The 19143-nt window shown below is 41.2% G+C and overlaps 1 protein-coding gene across 1 annotated transcript in view; it reads right to left on the bottom strand.

The window, feature by feature from the left end:
* Positions 1-595: 595 nt before the first annotated feature.
* TSPAN7 (tetraspanin 7) overlaps positions 596-19143 on the bottom strand; it is a 122540-nt gene continuing 103992 nt past the window's right edge. Inside the window, exons 3-8 of the mRNA XM_055267497.1 lie at positions 18206-18280; positions 15319-15414; positions 13778-13933; positions 8241-8324; positions 1848-1923; positions 596-1579 (exon numbers count right to left, since the gene is read on the bottom strand). Of these exons, the coding sequence (XP_055123472.1) occupies positions 1855-1923; positions 8241-8324; positions 13778-13933; positions 15319-15414; positions 18206-18280 (480 nt within the window). The 3' untranslated portion in view covers positions 596-1579; positions 1848-1854. The remainder of the gene's footprint in view (positions 1580-1847; positions 1924-8240; positions 8325-13777; positions 13934-15318; positions 15415-18205; positions 18281-19143) is intronic.

The following is a 19143-nucleotide window of genomic DNA, read 5'->3' as shown; positions in this document are numbered from 1 at the left end:
AAGAAGAAATTGATTGCAAATAATATACTGCACCTATTGGTAAAATGCTCTTTAAATCAAGTGTAAGCATTCCATACTTCAGTACAAACTGGGACATTGGGATGGCTGAATCGTAGGATGTAATCTCTTCTCTAGATTGAGTTTATTCAATCCAACCCAGAAAAGAAAGAGGAAAGGGAAGAATTCATGCTCATTAGAAGCGATGAAGGAAAGAAGAGAGGCTCATTTCCTTTTTAAAAAAACGAAATCCAGACTTTAAAAACTCAGCTGAAATCTTTGTATTTATTTCACGGATTTCAGGCCCAAGGATTTCAGAGGCCTGAAATGATATGAAGGCTCTATTTCCGCAGACAACAATGTATTCTGTTCATGACAAGTGGTTAAAGTTTCTAAAGTGTCCATAACAATAATTTAAAAAATCTAACCCTTTAGCTTCTCTGCTGCTGATGCTATTTTGGTGGGGTGGGAGCACACATGGAGAGGTGTGTCAGTGTATGAGATGGTCCACCTGCCTGCAATGTCCTGAAGAGCAAGATGGAATAGAAATGTGTTTTAAAACTTTCATAAGAACCAAAGAACAGAACCAGAACACAGCTGCTTGTAATTGCTCTATTTATTAATACATATATCACAAATGTTCACAATATCAATGCATTCTTGTTGGCATGCTAGACAGAGGCATTATTTTTGAAGATCTTTTAAAAATATTTTGACTTGTTCCCCCTTCACACTCATTTTTAAATTGTTTTGATGAGGTCCTCAATGTCTATAATGTCAATGCAAGAAAAAAAATACAGAGAGAAGTAGTAAAATAACACAATAGCAATTAATTGGGGAAAAACAAAATATCATGGCCTTCACAAGAAGCAACAACACAGCTTTGTAACAGGATTATACAGGTTTCAACTGAGAGGCAAAGATGCACTAAACTGCCTACACATACCCAGGTATGTAACAAGCAAGGAGGCCACCTAAAGCTCAGTTTCCTTCATGCATGACACATGCTTTTTTTTTCTCCTCATGGACAATTACCGATGTGTTTCTTTACATGTCTTAGGCAGCCTGAAGAAGGTAGGAAAGCCTTAGTAGAGGGAAAATCAAACCAAATGAGATTAAGTCAAAAGAACAGATAACTATCGTCTGCTTATCTACTTAAAGGTGTGTGGCATTTACCACAGTGAGGAGCTAACAGGAGCCTCCCACACTACATGCAGGGCCCAAAGGGGCCAGCGATGGTGTGATAACCAGTCACCGATGATGAGTTGCAGTTGGACCAAGTACAGATGGAGGGGCTGGCCCATGCAGGGCCTCAGGGTGAGGTTCACTAGGACTAGCTGCAGGGGGACCTGGCTACACTCTGTGGCACAACAGGGCTTCACAAAATGGACACTACACGTGACGTGGGCTGAAAGGTGGAGCAGAGACTGGGTGGGAGTGTCAGTTGCACGTTGGGGGGTAAGGGATAGAGGGAGCAGGGCAGGTGTATTATGTACTGTGCTCTAACATTCTTTGGAAGTCTTTCAAAGATTGCTGCAGTTCCTTTTTAAAACAGGTCTCTTATTCCATCGTTCTTGAAAGACTAAGAGAGAAATAAGAACATGTGAGTGATTCACCAGTAATAAGGACTTGAAAAGAAAGATAACAAGCTGAAAAAAAATTTCCACATTTTCCACAAAAGAACCCATTATACCTCCTTCCCAGAACCACGGAAATGAGATTTCTGAACATGGACAAGTGCCACCAAGATCAGGTAGCTCAATGGCCAGGGAGTACTCCTGCACATTTGAAGGGTAGTAAGTATCCCAAAGGGGACCCCTCAAAATTAAACACTCCCCACTGTCACCTACCTTCTCCTTACACCATCTCATACTGATTGGCCGTGATGAACCGGGACAGACAGCAGGCCAGCAGCATGCCAATTAACTGTTGCCAGGGAGAAAAACGAAAACGAGAATCTCAAGTCGCCGAACCACACCCTTTTAATTTGTAATTAATAATTTTATATATTTATGGGGTATCATGTGATTTTTGATATATGCATATCACTAGACATAATTTTTTAACAACCAAGTGTTTCTGTATGTAAATGGGGAAAGGGCACTAGAGCAAAAGATAAAACCAGATTTCAACCATGGGATCTCAGCTGTTGGGAGTCTAACTGCAGAGCCAACTGGAAGTTCTCAAACTGGCCATCATGTTCCAGCTGTAGCTCACTCTGGCCATTTAAGAACAACTTTTGACATTTAAGGAGTATTAAAATTTGTTCATGTTATGAGAGTAATAAAAAAATTAAGGAACACAGAATTTAGTGATATGTTAACTGGAAGGCTAAAATTTAATTCAAATCTATAGCACATGCATTTGGAAGATTTCTCAGCATACTATGATATCTCAGCCACACCCAGCTGACAAAATAAGAGTTCTTTCCTTGAGGCAAGAATAGAGACACTATTCTTGACCAGGCACATTCACCAGTGAGGTAAGAAAGCCACGGCTTATGAAAAGGTAGGAGGGGCTAGGGGAAAGTGGGGCTCTATATTCTGTCCCTCGGCCATGTAGATATCTTAGGCCTAAGTGGGCTCATCTACACCCAGGGCCCACCTCCTAGTTTTTTTAGGGGCCTCAGGGCAACCAGTGATGTAGTACCTCTATCTCCTCAGAAGATTCTAGTCCTCCACTTGTCCTTGTGCCTTGATCTAAACTGTGGCACAAGTGATCTAATAAAGATGATTGTGATAATCTCAAGACACTCTTAAGCACATCTTGTTCTGTTCATTAGAAAAGAAAATTTCCATTCATGAATCTGGAGGATCAGCATTCTTTAGAGAGGAGCCCAATTGTGCACTTAAGTCTACAGGCTGCTTTCTCTTGGCCAGTGTAGTCCCTCCTTAGATAACTGGGCATGTTTTACTGGATCAGAGGTGGGAATAACCTGTTTCACTAGAAGGGTGACCCCAGGACCAAGAGCATCACGATTGCCTGGGACCTTTTTAGAAATGCACATTCTCAGATCTCGCCCCAGACCTGCTGAATCAGGTATACTGGGGGGTGGGGCCCAGTAACTGGTGTTTTAACAAGTCTTCCAGGGCAGGGAACTGCTCATCCAGTCCACCTAGTCACCCTTATCTTATAGGTGAAACACCTGCTGCCACTTCAGGTCCCACTGTTGGTCAGGGCAACACCTGAACTCCATTCTCCTGGCTCTTAACCTATCCATGCAGGTTCCAGTTCTCATTTCTTATCTTCCTTTTTCAAATTAAAATTGTGCTGTGAAATATGCAAACTATAACCGCTTTCAGGTAAGGAAGCATCATCATCTTATTGGACTCGTCCTATCTCCTACCAAGGCTCTGGCCAACATCATTTGGTGCCATAAAATACATAGTCTCATGCACTTACTGCCAAGTGGCTGAAGATACCATGGCTGTAACCTTTAGAATATTCTGCCAAATGAGAAACTAAAATATGAGTGTAACAAACTTGAACCTCATAGCTTGTCTCTTTTTATTAGAACTTCCATTTTCCAGAACCAACAAACACCAGAACACACTTGATAATGTCAAAAATCAAATAAGTGTCACAGGTACATAACACATTCAGGTAGAACAGATTATAGTCATCCCTTAGTATCTGTTGGAGATTGGTTCCAGGACTTTCCAAGGATAGCAAAATCCTAGAATGCTCAAGTCCTTGATACAAAATGGTGTAATATTTGCATATAACCTATGCACATCCTCCTTTATACTTTAAGTCATCTCAAGATTACTCATAATACCTAATACAATGTAAATGCTGTGTAAATAGTTGCTATATTATATTGCTTTTATTTGCATTATTTTTTGTTGTATTGTTATTTTCAATCTATAGTTGGTTGAATCCATGGATACAGAACCTGCAGATACGGAGGGCTGACTATATTGAATATCCAGGCTGGATTGCAGCGGTGCAATCTCGGCTCACTACAACCTCTACCTCCCAGGTTGAAGTGATTCTCCTGCCTCAGCCTCCTGAGTAGCTGGGATTACAGTTGTGCGCCACTACATTCAGCTAATTTTTGTATTTTTAGTAGAGATGGGGTTTTGCCATGTTGACCAGGCTGGTCTTGAACTCCTGGGCTCAAGTGATCTGCCTGCCTCAGCCTCCCAAAGTGCTGGGATTACAGGCATGAGCCACTGTACCTAGCCTGTATTGAATATTTACCACAACCTGTACAATATTACAATCTGTTTTCCAGATAAGAAAATTGAGGGTTATGAGGTTAAAGAATACGCCCCTAAGCTACACAGGTAATTCTCAGAGCTTAAGGTTGTACCCTCTTGTCCTATCTAAGAATAGCCCCAGCTCTGTCCTGCCCTCTACATAGAAAAGGTAAACAGGTCTTCTCAAGGGCCCCGGAAAAGAAAAGAATGACCGGCACATAATGAATCACCTTAGCAGCATTTAGACCCTGGAGGAGGCCAGACAGGAGGGTGAGGGTTAGAAAATGGATGGGTAGTAATAGGGTCTGTGTTTTCTTACGAGTACCTTTTCCTTTTGAATTTCACAGACTGAAGTCTTTTTGTTATAAAAGCACAAAATGTTATAAAAGCATCCTTCAGGTGCTATCAGAGGCAGGAACAAGGGTGATCTCTGGCCTTAAAAGTTAATACAGCAAGCCAGGTGAAGAGGTCAGAATTATAATCCTGGATCTATAGTAGCTGCCCAACTTCAAGCGAGTCACTCAACCCTCCCCTTCTGGAAAACAGCTCTACTGTCTTTACTCAGGACTATAATATTACATGATATGGGGAATTAATCCAGCCTAACAGGTTCCAAGTCTAGCAAAGCCCTGGGTCTATTTACTTTAGACACAGAAGTACTAAATACAGAAGCCCAGAGGACACCCCACCACCCCACCACAGACACACATGCGTATGTACATATACACAATGTCACAAATTGAACAATAAACATGTCCATGCCCAGACATCCCATGGCTCTTGTCTTCCAGGCCATTTTGGGGGTGGGGATAGGACAGGGGTGATATGTGTGCATGCTCCATCTCTCACTCTCCCCACAAGCCCTCGAGTGAAAGAGCAGTTGCCAAAGATGCAGTGAAGAGGTACCCTACTAAACACACTCAACCTTCTGCCATAAATTTATAGGGCAGCAGACCCTGCCCATCAAGTCCAGACAAATGAGGTTTACCTTGAGAGGGCAAAGGTAATGGAAGTTTGTAGAGAGAAGTGTTTAATGCTTGACACAACCCTGCTGCTGTTCAAAAACAGCACTCAAGAGCTTTCAATTAGCTAAGTTAGCTAACAGGGGACAAAGTTCTTGCCCAGTCTATTAAAAGGCTAGACCCAGCTTAGTTTTCCTAATACTTTATACCACCTTTAATCTTTGAGACAATAGATGTGCATGGCCAGTTTCTTCCAACAGATGGTAGCATGGAGGTCACAAGAGCAAGCAAAGCAAAGGGCAAGAAAAAGGTCGAGGGCTGGAGAGCAAAAATGGGAGGGAGGGAGGGAGAGAGAGAGCGAGCTCTGTCCTTCCCTACCCAGTTTGTCCTCTCTGTGGCCTCTATTTAGTAGAGCCTTCTTTATTATAGGAAGGCTAAGGCATAGGCCAACACAACTGGTTCATCAGTATCAGCCAACATTTGCTAAATTTTACTATGACATTGGCTTTAAAATTTCTGAACACATGTAGCCAAAGGTCTGGTTCCAGGTCACTGACCAGAATCAGTAGGGCTGGTTCTTTGTGAACAGGCATCTGGTAAGTGGCCACCATTGTCCCAGGGATGCCCTGGATCTATGGACGTCTGGAAGCCAACTTCGGCTTTCAGGACCCCTGAGGCTGATGGCACCATCAATAGCTGCAGTTCCTGGTGCATCTGGCTGGCAAATGCCAGCCATAGCCATTCCTTTCCCTGCCTGAACCTGGGAGCAGGTCTCAAGTCTCTGCCCTGCTGGACCTGCCTGGCCACACGGGTGAGCAGTACGGGCACCATGGTATGATGCCACTGGGCTTTGTGTTTTATCACCCCAACAACGTGGTACCTTGATGAGACCTAAACTCACTGCAGAGAGTTTCAGAGTTGGGGTTCCTTAAGGCCAAAGCCCCTCTCTCACTGGCCTAGAGGGTCAGAGTGCATATTCGACAATTCACAAATCACAGATTTCTTTAAGGTAGCACAAAGAGATTAATCAGGCCAGATAATTATTTGTCTAATCATACATTTCTTCATTGGGATGTGTGAGAGAAGAGTGGAAGAGAGGTATTAATCAGGTTCATTACTTGGAGAAAGATTCATTTGATTTGATTCATCTCATTAATGAAAATAGGATCCTCCTAATACCACACACACACTCATGCTCATGGCCACATGGGAATATTCTTGGATGATAAGGTGTTTCATTCATGAGATTCCAGGTTCTTTGAGGCTCTCTTCTCCTAATGTACAGTATCAGCATAATGTCCCTTTATGGTTCTAGGATAGCTATTAGGGCAGACTTCAGCAATATTTTTTTTTCCTCCAATGGGACAGGTCTCCTCAAATGCCAAACACAAGACTGCCCTTTTGATGTTAACAATATGATGCTACACATACATGTGTTAAGTAAACAGGATGTTCAAGGCTGTCAAGTGCATCTTGCACATTTGCATCAGTCACCAGGGTTTGGGGATCCTCTAAAATGTCCCTCAGTCATTAGAGTGATGTTGCTGAGTATTATTATTGAAATATTATAGCAACTAGAAGAAATTTCAGAGTAGCAATTACTTTTCAAATGTCTCTGGAGACTGAGTTAATTTGCATTCTTTGTGACCCCACTCTGGTTTATCTATGTGTTGGAGTGTTGAGGGTTTAATTCACTTCATGAGCTGCAAAACAAAAACAAGAAATAACAAAGCATGGTAAAAGATAGTTTTGAAATTGCAACAAGAAACACACTTGTGTTGGCTGAGCCCACATGCTCTTGTGAGATAAAATGTCTCACAGGTTTTGTAACTGCTTAGGAAGAAAAGCTCTTCTGCTTCTCTAAGGCTGTCTAGTAAAAAACAAACCATTAGGCTAAAGTTCTATTCCTTAATCTAAGTGAGGGTTACACAGCTATGTTCATTTTGTGGTAACTTATTAAGCTGTAAACATAATTTATGCACCTTTCTGTATATTCCACATTTCAATTAGAAAGTTTTAGGAACAAACTGGAATAAAATTAAAGTGCATCTGCATTGCTAAGCAGGAGGGCCAGAGATACAGATGGGTAGGGAAAAAGTAATTAGAGTCTGAGATAGCCTATGTAGAAATTAGAGTTGTGATTTCTTGTAGACACCAGGTCCTAAATAAAAAGAAATAAAAAAATAAAAATAAATGAGAGCTGTGGAGACATTACTCAGACGTTAATCGAGCTTTGTTTGAAAAATGATCTGTTGGTCTGAACAAAGTCTGAGTCAAACATAAACAAAGTTTGCTCTTGCTTGTTAACTATACATGTTGATTCTTCTACCCAAAGCAACAGTATAGCAAGGATGTATCATTTGTCTGAGAGATCAGAAGCCTGTGGGACCATGCCCTGCCTGGTGGATGTGGGCTACATTTTAGATTTAGCTTAATCTTACTCTATCCTCCAGTGTGTGTGGTTTACTTAATTGGCATAGTACTTCTCCCATTGTTTTTTTGAGGGTAGGTACAGATAAAGGGATATAAAATTTAATACACAAAATTTGATTTCCTCTTAAGAAACCACATAAGAATAGTCAAACCTGTTACAAATAGCCAAACTTAGAGATTAAAATAATGATCACAAGTTGAAGTTTGCTAAATTTAGGCTTTCTTTAAAGGGAGAGATCTCATCCGTAATACATAGGAACTAAGAGAGAGCAAAAAAGGGTCAGGTCAATCAGGAAAAGAGCTTCCCCCAAATCCAGATCAGCCATTTGATGTTTTGAGTTGTTTATGATCCAATTATGCCAGCACGTTATTCAGTTAACCTCCATTTGACCCACAGAAGTAGCCAGTTGTTTTTCTGGAGCTAGTCATTAGTTTAACTGTAACTGATATTCCCTTGATGACAAAACTTCATTTGAGTTGAAAAAGAAAAATCAATAAACAGATCACCTGAGGACTAATGAGCAAGGAGCTTTGACCCCATCTATCAGCTTTTCCCAAAGCACAGGAAGGCAGGCAGAGAATCTGGAGGCCAGGGAGGGAGACAGAGGAAAGGTTAGACCACGTTCTGCACAATTATGTAGGCTACCTGGGAGAATGCGATTCCAAACGCCACTCCAGCGATGATTCCCATGTTAGTCTCCATGAAACTAGTTACCAGATCATAACAACCCTGGAAAGAGAAAGACACTGTCTTAGAGACATGTTTTCACTCAGGCCAAGCTGGGCTATGTGTACTCAAAACACTCCCAACATACACTTCAACCTTAATTCAGCAAATACAATTGCAACTCACTCTAGGGATTTATTAGCATTCTTTTCAAACTTAAAACAATAAGAAAAGGTTTCAAACATACACAAAAATACAGAGACACATGACCCTAACATCACAAATTAACATTTGGTCAATCTTGCTTCATTGGAACCTCCCCAACTCCCATCCCATTTAAAGCCAATCTTAGACACAATTTCACTGACAAATGTTTCTGTAGTAGAATTAAATTTAGCAAGAAATCTGTAAGATCTATGAAGCAAACACTATAGAGACAAAGAAGTAGACTTGAAAAGACATTCCGCATCCTTGAACAGGAAATCTCAGGATCATAAACATAGTTACTAGCATTTTGACAATGAATGACGAAATCTTGAATAATCAAACCGAAATCATCTGGCTAGAGGGAAGTGTTTGAATATCTGCCAACTTTATGGAGTTTTAGGGTTCTTCCTAATGAGACCATTAGGATTTTTTAAATAGGGAAAACCTATGTTCTAGGGTCATTTTTCCAGAGAGAGAGAGAGAGACAGAGAGAGAGAAAGAGAGAGCGAGAGAGAGAGAGAGAGAGAATTTGTAAGTATATTTATTTGAAGCTGGCCAAATCAACCTAGAGTCCTGAACTGACTTATTCAGCTAGGAAGACATGGTCTTTTTCCAGTTTTCTGGAAAAGGGCTTCAACTAAAATGTATAAAGTCTGTGAAAAATAAAGACATTAATTTAATAAACAGATTAAAGCTGGTTCTTGTTTATCAAGAATGGCACACTAAGTTTTAATAACATTTGAAGAACAACAAAAAAAAACCCAACCATGTTTCCCCTTTTTTAAGTTCAAATTTAACAATTTAACATTTCCTATAGCTTGTAAAAAATTCTGCCAATGCTGTGTCTTCTATTAAGCGGTATCTATATACATTTGTAGTCCGCATGCAGGGAAAAAAAAATGGTGCATTAACTTACCAGTAGTGCTTTGAGACATGTTTTCTTTTGTTATTTAAGCTCAGGGGTACATGTGCAAGTTTGTTATATAGGTAAACTTGTGTCGTGGGGGTTTGTTGTACAGATAACGTTGTCACCCAAGTATTAAGGCTAGTACTCATAGTTTTTTTCCTGATCTTCTTCCTCCTTCTACCCTCTACCCTCCCATAGGCCCCAGTGTGTGTTGTTCCCTTTGTGTGACACATGTTTTCAATGCAATTGACAGATTATACTCCTTAGTTATCTGATGCACATTTGAAGGCCAGGGTAGGAGTGGGAAAGGAAATACATTATCACTCATGGGGAGTTTTGAAATTTGATTCCCCATAGTAGAAGCTTACTGATTTCACTTTTACTAGTGAGACTATATATCACACAATTTTTTTTCATTGTTTCTTTTCTTTTCTTTCTTGTTTTTTTTTTTTTTTTTTTTGAGACAGAGTCTTACTCTGTCACCCAGGCTGTAGTACAGTGGCGTGATATCAGCTCACTGCAACCTCTGCCTCCAGGGATCAAGCGATTCTCCTGCCTCAGCCTCCCGAGTAGCTGGGATTACAGGTGTGTGCCACCATGCCTGGCTAATTTTTGTATTTTTAGTACACATGGGGTTTCACCATGTTGGCCAGGTTGGTCTCAAACTCCTGACCTCAGGTGATCCACCCACTTCAGCTTCCCAAAGTGCTGGGATTACAGGCATGAGCCACCGTACCCAGCCTCACACTATTTTTCAAAAAGTAGTAGAAGAGAGAAGAATTTGGGTTAGAAAGAAGACAAAATGAGAAGAGATGTGGATATTCTAACACTTTCCCAAAAGGTAGCAGCTAAGACAGCAGTTTGCCAGGCTGGCCATCATTACTGTATCTTCTCCCTGCATTGATGATGGGGCTAAAGAATGAGGTCCAGATCAGCACCAGTGTTATGTAAGCTCAAAGTTTGGAAACACAAACCTGATAATACAACCCAGAGAGAAGCAAAGTGAGCTATTTTCTTATTCTGCAAAATAGTTTGGCATAGATTTTTTTCTGTGCACTTCAATTCTATACTTAAGCTGAATATATTTTCTAAAGTATGATTTCTACTCCATTCTAGAAGATTTTAGACTTGGTCACATTATTTTTGGTAAGGCCACACCAACCAGTAGGAGAAACCAGAAAAAGGAAATAGCTGCCTGGCATTAGTACAACTGAGCCGAAATAGTTCTGTCTAAACCTTGCTCCTCAATGTATGGATCTTGAATGAGCAGTATTTCTTCACCTAGGAGCTTGTTAGAAATGCAGAATTGGAGGCTCCACCCCAGACCTACTGAATCAGAATCTGCCAAATCCATGGGTTATTCCTTTTGACATATTTTTAATGAATTTTAACCAGATCTCCAGACGCTTCACATGCCCATTGAAAGGTGAGAAGCACTCTTCTATAAGAAATGTTTTCTCATTATTTTTTACTCCAAATAAGAAAGCAAGTTAATGAATCATATCAGTAATAGGATTAATTAAAATGAGAAGATATAAGTAACTTAGTTTTTTTGTTTGTTTGTTTTTAAACAATAAGAGACCAATGTCAAAATAAATGTTTTCCATCTCTGGACTTTTCTGTTATTTACTGCATGAACCCCAAAGTTCATTTTCCAGGTCTCAGCACAGATCCGCATACTGCAAGAGCTGATTTAATACTACAACCACAGGCCATGTTTGCATTCAACCTTAAATTTTCCCCTAAACTATGATCTTATCTACTCACAACAATCTCTCTCAATTTCCTAATATGAAAGTTGGTTGTCAGGTGTGAGATAAATCTACACAGACCTGCTAAGTATCCTAGGAAACACTCAGAACAGTTCATTTGCTCGCCCTCTCAGCATGTCTAAATCAATAGTCACCAATGGAAAACATCTGCAAGTGACCGACTTTAACTACTAGAAGTAGAAAGCTAGTTCCAGACAGGTTATGGGAAGAGGTATCTCTGTAGCTGCCAAGCAGAATAACGATGTTCCTCTTACCCTTACGAACTGTCAAAGAATTCCTATGAAGTAGGATTTCAGCCAATGCTATTAGCCAACTGAACGTGCAGACATTTCATCATCCTGCTAGCAAAATCAAAATAAAACCTGTCCCCAAATCCAAACAATAAATATCCTATTTAACTGTTCATACTTTCCTCCTGTTCTCTCCCAGTTATCTGTACAAGACAGGTTTCTCAAGCGTCCTGGTAAGAGCCAAGAATCATCTTTCTGTGCTATCAGAGTACAGGGTCCAAGACACCACAGGATCTACAGGGATGATCCACTTGTTCTAAGTCACAGGATTCCATATAACTAGAATGTGGCAGTAGTTAAGCTTCCTAGGGGAAGGAGTCACTGGGAGGAGGGGTAACATTTATGAGCATCTACTATTACCCCATTCCAATCTTCCACCTTGTATAGATTAGGTGTCTGACATTGAGTAAGGAAAAGTAATTTGTCTCATAAGTTCAGGTGGGCATTAAATAAGAATGTCTAAGGAAACTTGGTAGACAAATTTTAGTTTTCATTCACTTTTTCTCCCCTGAGGGAGCCAGGTTGGAGGCTATAAGGTAAGTAAGAGAGAAGTTAAGCAGATCTTTAAGTATTTGAGGTGGCCAGGAAAATATAAAGTTGGATTATAGCGGGAAGGTGGAAAGTGAGGTCAATGTGCAGGTTTATCAATGAAATGAAAAAATGTGACCCCATTTCTCTTTCTGGAAATAATTGTAAGGATTATAGATGCATTATAAGATACGTCTCCAAACTTGTTTTTACATACTAACAAAAAATCCTCCCTATAAGAAACTGCTGCATCATTTTTAATAAAAGACTCCATGTGATATAGAAGACAAATTTCACCATCATCATTTATATTACAGTTAACATGTATCACATCTGTGTCATAATCTGTGCCAGGCACTGTGCTTTTGACACTTTATCTCATCAAATCTTCAAATCAAGCACAAGGAGCATGTACTATTACTATCCCCATTTTACAGACAAGAAAAGCGAGACTGAGAAAGGTTAAGTAACTTGACCGAGATCACATAACCAACAAGTGGCTCAGTCAGAATTTCTACTGGAGCCTGACACTAGACCCTGTGCTCCTGACTTCTGGATCCTCAATTTTCACAAAAGAAGAGGAAGCTTGAGTGGGGGAAAAAAAAGACTTGGGTACTGCTTTCATGAACAACCTTCTGAAGCTCTGTTATATCAAATATCTCACTGCCATACAGCACTTGTTGCCTTCCATAAATTGGAGTGTCTACCACATGCCAGGTATGCTTATCACTTCATAAAATGGAAACATAATGACACATATGGGTACTCAGTGGGGATGTCCATGAAGAAGCCAGAAGTTACCTTATTAACTAATAAGAGATGAAGGAAGCCTCAATGTTTGGGTTCATAAGAAGATTCAAATAGAAACAGATGTCCTTTTAACTTAGACAAGAAGCTGTCAGTACTGAATCTTACTGAACTATCTTTTTTCTCTGAATTATTCAGTAGCTGGTCCAGATCACATAGAATTTTGAAGGCATCATACGAACAGAATTTTACCTTAGCAAGAAAAGATTTACCCCTTGACTGAATAACAGGAAGTAAACACAATAGTAGGTTTTTTCCTCCCTTTTGTTTACCAAAATATATTTTATATATGGTATTTCTCTAAACATTTAAGAATGTAGATAATCTTCACATGCAGTTATATCACGTCTTCATCGTATTCTCTGTAAAGTGGAATGCAGAATTGATTTTCCTCTTCTCTGACTACTAAAACTTCATTTCCCTCATTTTCACTATGTACTAACTTTTAAATTTCATTTAGTCCTCTTTTTTCCCCTCTCTAATTTCTTTGGGAGTCGGGAGGTTGACAGTGAGTTAAATCGGAGTTGCTGATTTCTTTTCCTATGGCAGTAAACTCCCTAAAATAAAGGCCACCCTCCTGGCAGAAGCAGATGCTGTCTGTCAACTCTACTCCCCTCTTGCTGCCAAAGACTGACACCCAACTGCAAACAATTTCATGTTTAGATGGTATATTAAGCAGAAGACGGACACCCCAAAAGAAGAAAGCCAACACTCGCTGTCTGACATAAGCATCAGGGTTAACAGGAACTGCTTGCTAAACCTTCCTAACTATGCCTGGTAGATCCTTGCCGTGGGAGAGAAAGACAAGGCTGATCTGAGTCACAGCTTTCTCTTTTAGAAGTGAGCAGCCTCAAGTGCCTCTCCCAGGCAATCAAGGAACCACAAAGTAAGATTCTCTTTCCCTTGACTACTATTTCAAATCTATTTGTCATAATTTCACAGAAACAAAAAAGCCCTCCCAGACATTCACCGCTGGTCCCATCTGGGCTGGGAGAAAGCAGGTACCTTCTGGTTAACTTTGGTGGCGGCCACAGTCAGATTGTGTAGATCCTGGGGATTACAATCAGTTTCGTTCATGCAGCAGCTGGGGGGGATGCCATGCTCCAGGAAGTAGGGGCTGGTGCTCCAGTTGGTGTAGTTCTGCACGCCACAGCAGCTCAGCTATTAACAGGGAAAGGAAAAGAATCAAAAAATGGCAGATCAAATGTGGTCTCCTCAATCACTGCCTTGTAACTTTTACAAGAGAAACACAGGCCAAAGCCCTAAGACAACATGTGCAGCTTTGGTGAGTCAAGATGAATGGAAGCTCCAATAACAATTATACCCATATTGATGCTTGTTTGATCTCCAAGAAGGAAGTCCTAGATTATATATCACATTGGCTTTCTTATCACCTCCACAAAGCAAAGCAGTGCGTCTGTGTCCAACTCACAATCACCTACATTGATATAGATGTATTCATCCACTAAATCAGGACTATTGATTGGTGAATTGAGGCAAATACGGTTTCAAAAAACTCTCCACTGGGATATCTACTAATAAGTAAGTAGTTCCTTAAAAAAAAGATGCACATACAGAAAGGGAGAGCCAAAGTTGGTAATCTATAGCCCAGGAGCTACCTGTTTTTGTAAATAAAGTTTTACTGGGACATAGCCACAACTATGTGTTCACATACTGTCTGTGGCTGCTTTTGTGCTACAGTGGCAGAGATGAGTAGTTGTGACAGAGTGTATGGCCCTCAAAGCCTAAAATATTTACTATTTGATCCTTTACAGAAGAAGTTTGCCAACCCCAGTATAAAGACTATTAAAGCAAATGGGGCAAAAATATAATTAATTGGTAAATCTGAGTATACAGTTCTTTGCAGTATTCCTGAGACTTTTCTGTATATGTTGGAACTTTTATCAAAATAAATTAGAAAAAAGACTGCTTCTGAAGTAAACAAAACCAAGAAAAACCAAAGCAAAAGCCTCCTTAGTGATTCCTGATGGGCAGTTATGCTTGAGTGCCAGCACTTGCCATCCTGACAGGAAATCTCTCTTCTATTTCCCCCATATCCTCCGCAAAGCATCAGGCAGCTCACCCCCTTCACATACCTAACAGATCCTCAGTTTCTTCTAGGTCCACTCTATGCCCACTCCACTGCCCCAGCCAGTGAATGCAGCTCGCCTGAGCTCTCCACCCAGCCTGAAGACATCGATTCCAGAAAGCCAGCCTGCGGGAGCCAACTCTAAGCAAGGTTGTCACACACTCACTGCCTAACTCCTTGCCAAGGGTTCAGATCTGAAGAGCAAATGAGCTGTCCTTGGCATACTTGCAAACCTTACTCATACAAGGCACACTCAAGGGAGTGGTCCTCCTTGACACTAATTACCTGAATAACTGGAGCCTGGACAAGGACTGGGTGTCAACTCTTGGCAATGGAACTGGACTAAGAGTTGAAGAACGGGAACGAATAGCAACTACTGGGCCAACCTACAGGCAGCCCATAAGTCTAAGCCTAGACCTCATAGTTAGTTCACATCCCCATCTCCTCTGGAACTTACGCTGCGCTGCACATGGTCCACTGCCCGGCTCCTCTCATCATTGCCATTGTAATTCTGCATTGCATCCGTGTAAGTCCTCAGGAAGGTGTCCTTGATCTATGGAAGACAAGGAGGGATGTGATTGCAGTCCACCACAGCCCAAACTGACTCCAATTCTTACCAACTTCTACCCTAACAGAGCCTCTTCTGAAAGTCTCTGTATAAATGTAGGCCAGGGAGGCAATGCCCCATTTTCCGAGATGGAAAAGCTCAGAAAATTCACCAGGGGTTTTTTAAGCTCCAGAATTTAAAAAATTGTTCCCTTCAGCCTCAATCCAGAGAAAGCCTGACCTGCTGAATGACCTACTGGAGGGGCCTGTCCATTTCTGAAAGGGCTGTGATGGTGAGCTGCCAAACCTCAGGCATGAGCTTTCTACTTATTTTCTTTGAATTGATGAATGCCCATCTTTCTATAACTTTCTCTGCCCTTACACAGGAGGCTCATAAAAGACAAACCACTTGGGTGGACAGGATGACTGATGTTTTGGTCAAAAACTGATCCCCGTTTTACCATAATAGTGAGGCAAAACCAACTTTCACTTACCTGTCTTGATTGAGGAAAATTTAAAAAAAAAAAATGAGGATAAAGGACAAGAACTTAAAAAGGTCGGCCGGGTGCAGTGGCTCACACCTGTAATCCCAGCAGTTTGGGAGGCCGACATGGGCAGATAACTTGAGGTCAGGAGTTCAAGACCAGCCTGTTCAAAACCAGCCTGGCCAGGATGGCAAAACCCCATCTCTACTAAAAATACAAAAAAAAAATTAGTCAGGCATGGTGGCAGGCGCCAGTAATCCCAGCTACTTGGGTGGCTTGAGTCAGGAGAATCGCTTGAACCCAGGAGGCAGAGGTTGCAGTGAGCAGAGATTGTGCCACAGCACTGCAGCCTTGGCAACAGAGCAAGGCTCTGTCTCAAAAAAAAAAAAAAAAAAAAAAAAAAGGTTAACAAAACCTTTTCTGTTAACACATTTGACTTTGGGGTAACTTTCAAGCTCTGTTTCCCCGGAAACCTGATGAAGGTGGAATGTCGAATGTGTTACCAGGCCACTGAGTTTGTGATAAAACTGACCCCCAATTGGTAAAATGCCTCCAGATTGGGAGGACAGCAAATGACAATAACTACTTGGTGGGAAGCTTAGGGCTAAGTATGGTGACTCTCCTAACTAGGCATATTCTTTGCTAAAATGCTGTAAACTATGTCCATGGGACAGTTACAAGAGATAGAGACACCAGTTACATGCAGCTTCTAAGCTAAGGTGGCTACCACACCCAGCTGTGTCATCTCATTTCACTACACTTAAGCTGTCTCTTAGGATGGGGGACTATACACAGAAAAGGCGCTAGACTATTTTGTGGAGTCATGGTGGAGAAACAAGCCCACTACTGCCTAGCAGGCAAGCTGTGCTTCCTTTGTTATATCTTTCTGCTTTTGTTAAATGGCACTGAGACCTATTGTCATCATGTGAGTTTGACTAGCCAAACTCAAGACCAGCGCTGGTGGTCAGAGCGGCATTGTACCTTCCTCCCACAACAGCCCTCAGGGTTTCAGGCAAAAGAGATTAGGTACAGGAGGATTTCCAGGCCCTAGGCAGCAGGCACCATTAAGAGAAAAACCCCTCCACAGAGCGCACTCCCAGCAACAAACAAGAGGCTCAGGTAGGAACAAGCCAGGCTGCTCCTGGTGTTCATACATGCACGAGGGGCACTAATTAGCGCTGTTGAGGCCGAAACTTCATCAGGTCTCACTTCACTAGAGACTATGAATGGGGTTCTAATTCCAAACGCAGCACCCATACAAACTGGGTTCTGGGAGTCAGCTTTGGCATCTGGGATACTGTCTTTGGTAAAGGGGAAAAACAAGGCAGTAGGGGAGCAGAGAGCATACAGGCAAGCTCAGGGGGAACTGAACTTGGCCAAGCACAATAGTGGGATCTTTAAGTGTGCAGCAAGATGGGTTAATGAAAAAATTTTAAAAAAATTAAAAAAAAAAAAACAGGGCCTGGGAACAGATGATGCCAGACTTTCGAGACCCACAGTAACACTCTCTGTTTTCCACCTGTATCTTGTTTTTTTTTTCTTTTTCTTTTTAACACATGTGTGTCTACTTCTGGCTTTACTATTATTTATGGAGTCAATGATAAAATTTTGAGGGAGCAAGACAATTAGTTTGGCTTGCCTTTATAGTCTTAGAAATCTTGTTATACAGATATACACTTGTGCCTTACTGAAGCAGCTATTTAAAAAAAAAAAAATAGAGACAGGATCTCACTCTCTTGCCCAGGCTGGAGTACAGCGGTGTGATATTAGCTCACTGCAGCCTCGACCTCCCAAGCTCAAGTGATCCTCCCTCCTCAGCCTCCTAAGTAGCTGGGACTACAGAGGCAAGCCACCACACCCAGCTAATTTATTTTTTTATTTTTTAGAGATGGGGTTCTCACTATGTTGCCCAGGCTGCTCTTGAACTTCTGGCCTCAAGAGATCCTCCTGCCCCAGGCCTTGCAAAGCTCTGGTATTGCAGATATGAGCCACCATGCCCAGCCTGAAGCAGCTATTTTTAAGGAGTATGTAATCCATATTGAAGGTCACTGCTTTATAACGGGAGAGAATCATTTTATGCAATGGCTACACAGAGAAACAGTGAAGATCAACAATGAAGGTTTCAAGCTTGGTGGAATTCCCACATTTAGAATTTCATGAAAATTTCAGGTCATATGACATGATCTTTGGAAAACAACAACACCACTGAGGAAACCAGCTAGCCTATATGCACCCTTTACACGTTTCAAGAGGTTTCAAGAATCCTCCTCCCAAACACCCTTTAACTGAGTTCTGCATCTTGTGTATACTCACCTCATGACGAAACACAAACCCTGAAATGCCAGCTACGAGCTCAGCCAGGAACACCAGGGACAGAAACATGGCATACTGAAAATTAAGCACACAAAGACTAAGTCAGATACATCAGGATTAAGAAGAGGGCTTCTTCAGGGTAGGTTACTTTCAATCAGCGGGAATTAGACAAGTCCTCACACTCCCTAGACAAAGTTTAGAAAAAAAATCTAAAACATTCTTCTCTAAATTTACCCACATAAGCCTCAATCTAGGAATGTGTGTTTAATATGCATATGTATTTTGGAGTACACAGGCTGGGGAGAATTCACTGAGAGACCGGCATTGTGCCTATCAGCTTGGCTCACCTGGAGAAATCTGGAACAAACTTTCATAACTAAGGTATCTTACACATATGTAGAATCTAAAATTTGATCTAAAATATATTTTTAAAGACCCAAATTAAGCCCCAAACCAAAAAACTTCTCTACTTCCTAAAATGCTCACCTGCCAGCGAACTTGTGTTAGGAGAAGAAAATGGTAGTGTGGTGTGAAGCCACCTCCAGAAGAGGCCAGAACTAACTATTCCATTGTTTATACACATACCCTATTTTATGACATTATACTCAGCTATGGGATACTTCTGCCCCACAGGCAAATTTAGAATTAGAACATAAAAATATCACTTCTCCCACCCCTCTCCAGTCATAGTATTTGGGCCGGGAGAAACTTTGGTGATTTAGTCCAATTCTGTTTTGTTACAATTGGAGACAAAGATCCAAGGAGGTTACAACCTTGCCACTAAAGACTTTAAACAGTTAGTTGGAATCAGTCAGGTCTCAACACCACATCACTTCCCTTCTTGTTTGAATGGATGGTTTTTTAGAATTTTTTTTTCTCTGCTTTTGAAGTTAATTCTCCCCTTGCTCATTGTGCTAAACAAAAGGTTCTCAATACTG

The sequence above is a fragment of the Symphalangus syndactylus genome, chromosome X (assembly GCF_028878055.3).
Source record: "Symphalangus syndactylus isolate Jambi chromosome X, NHGRI_mSymSyn1-v2.1_pri, whole genome shotgun sequence".
NCBI lineage: Eukaryota > Metazoa > Chordata > Mammalia > Primates > Hylobatidae > Symphalangus > Symphalangus syndactylus.
The sequence above is the reverse complement of the archived record's forward strand: the minus strand, read 5'-3'. Positions and strand labels throughout refer to the sequence as shown.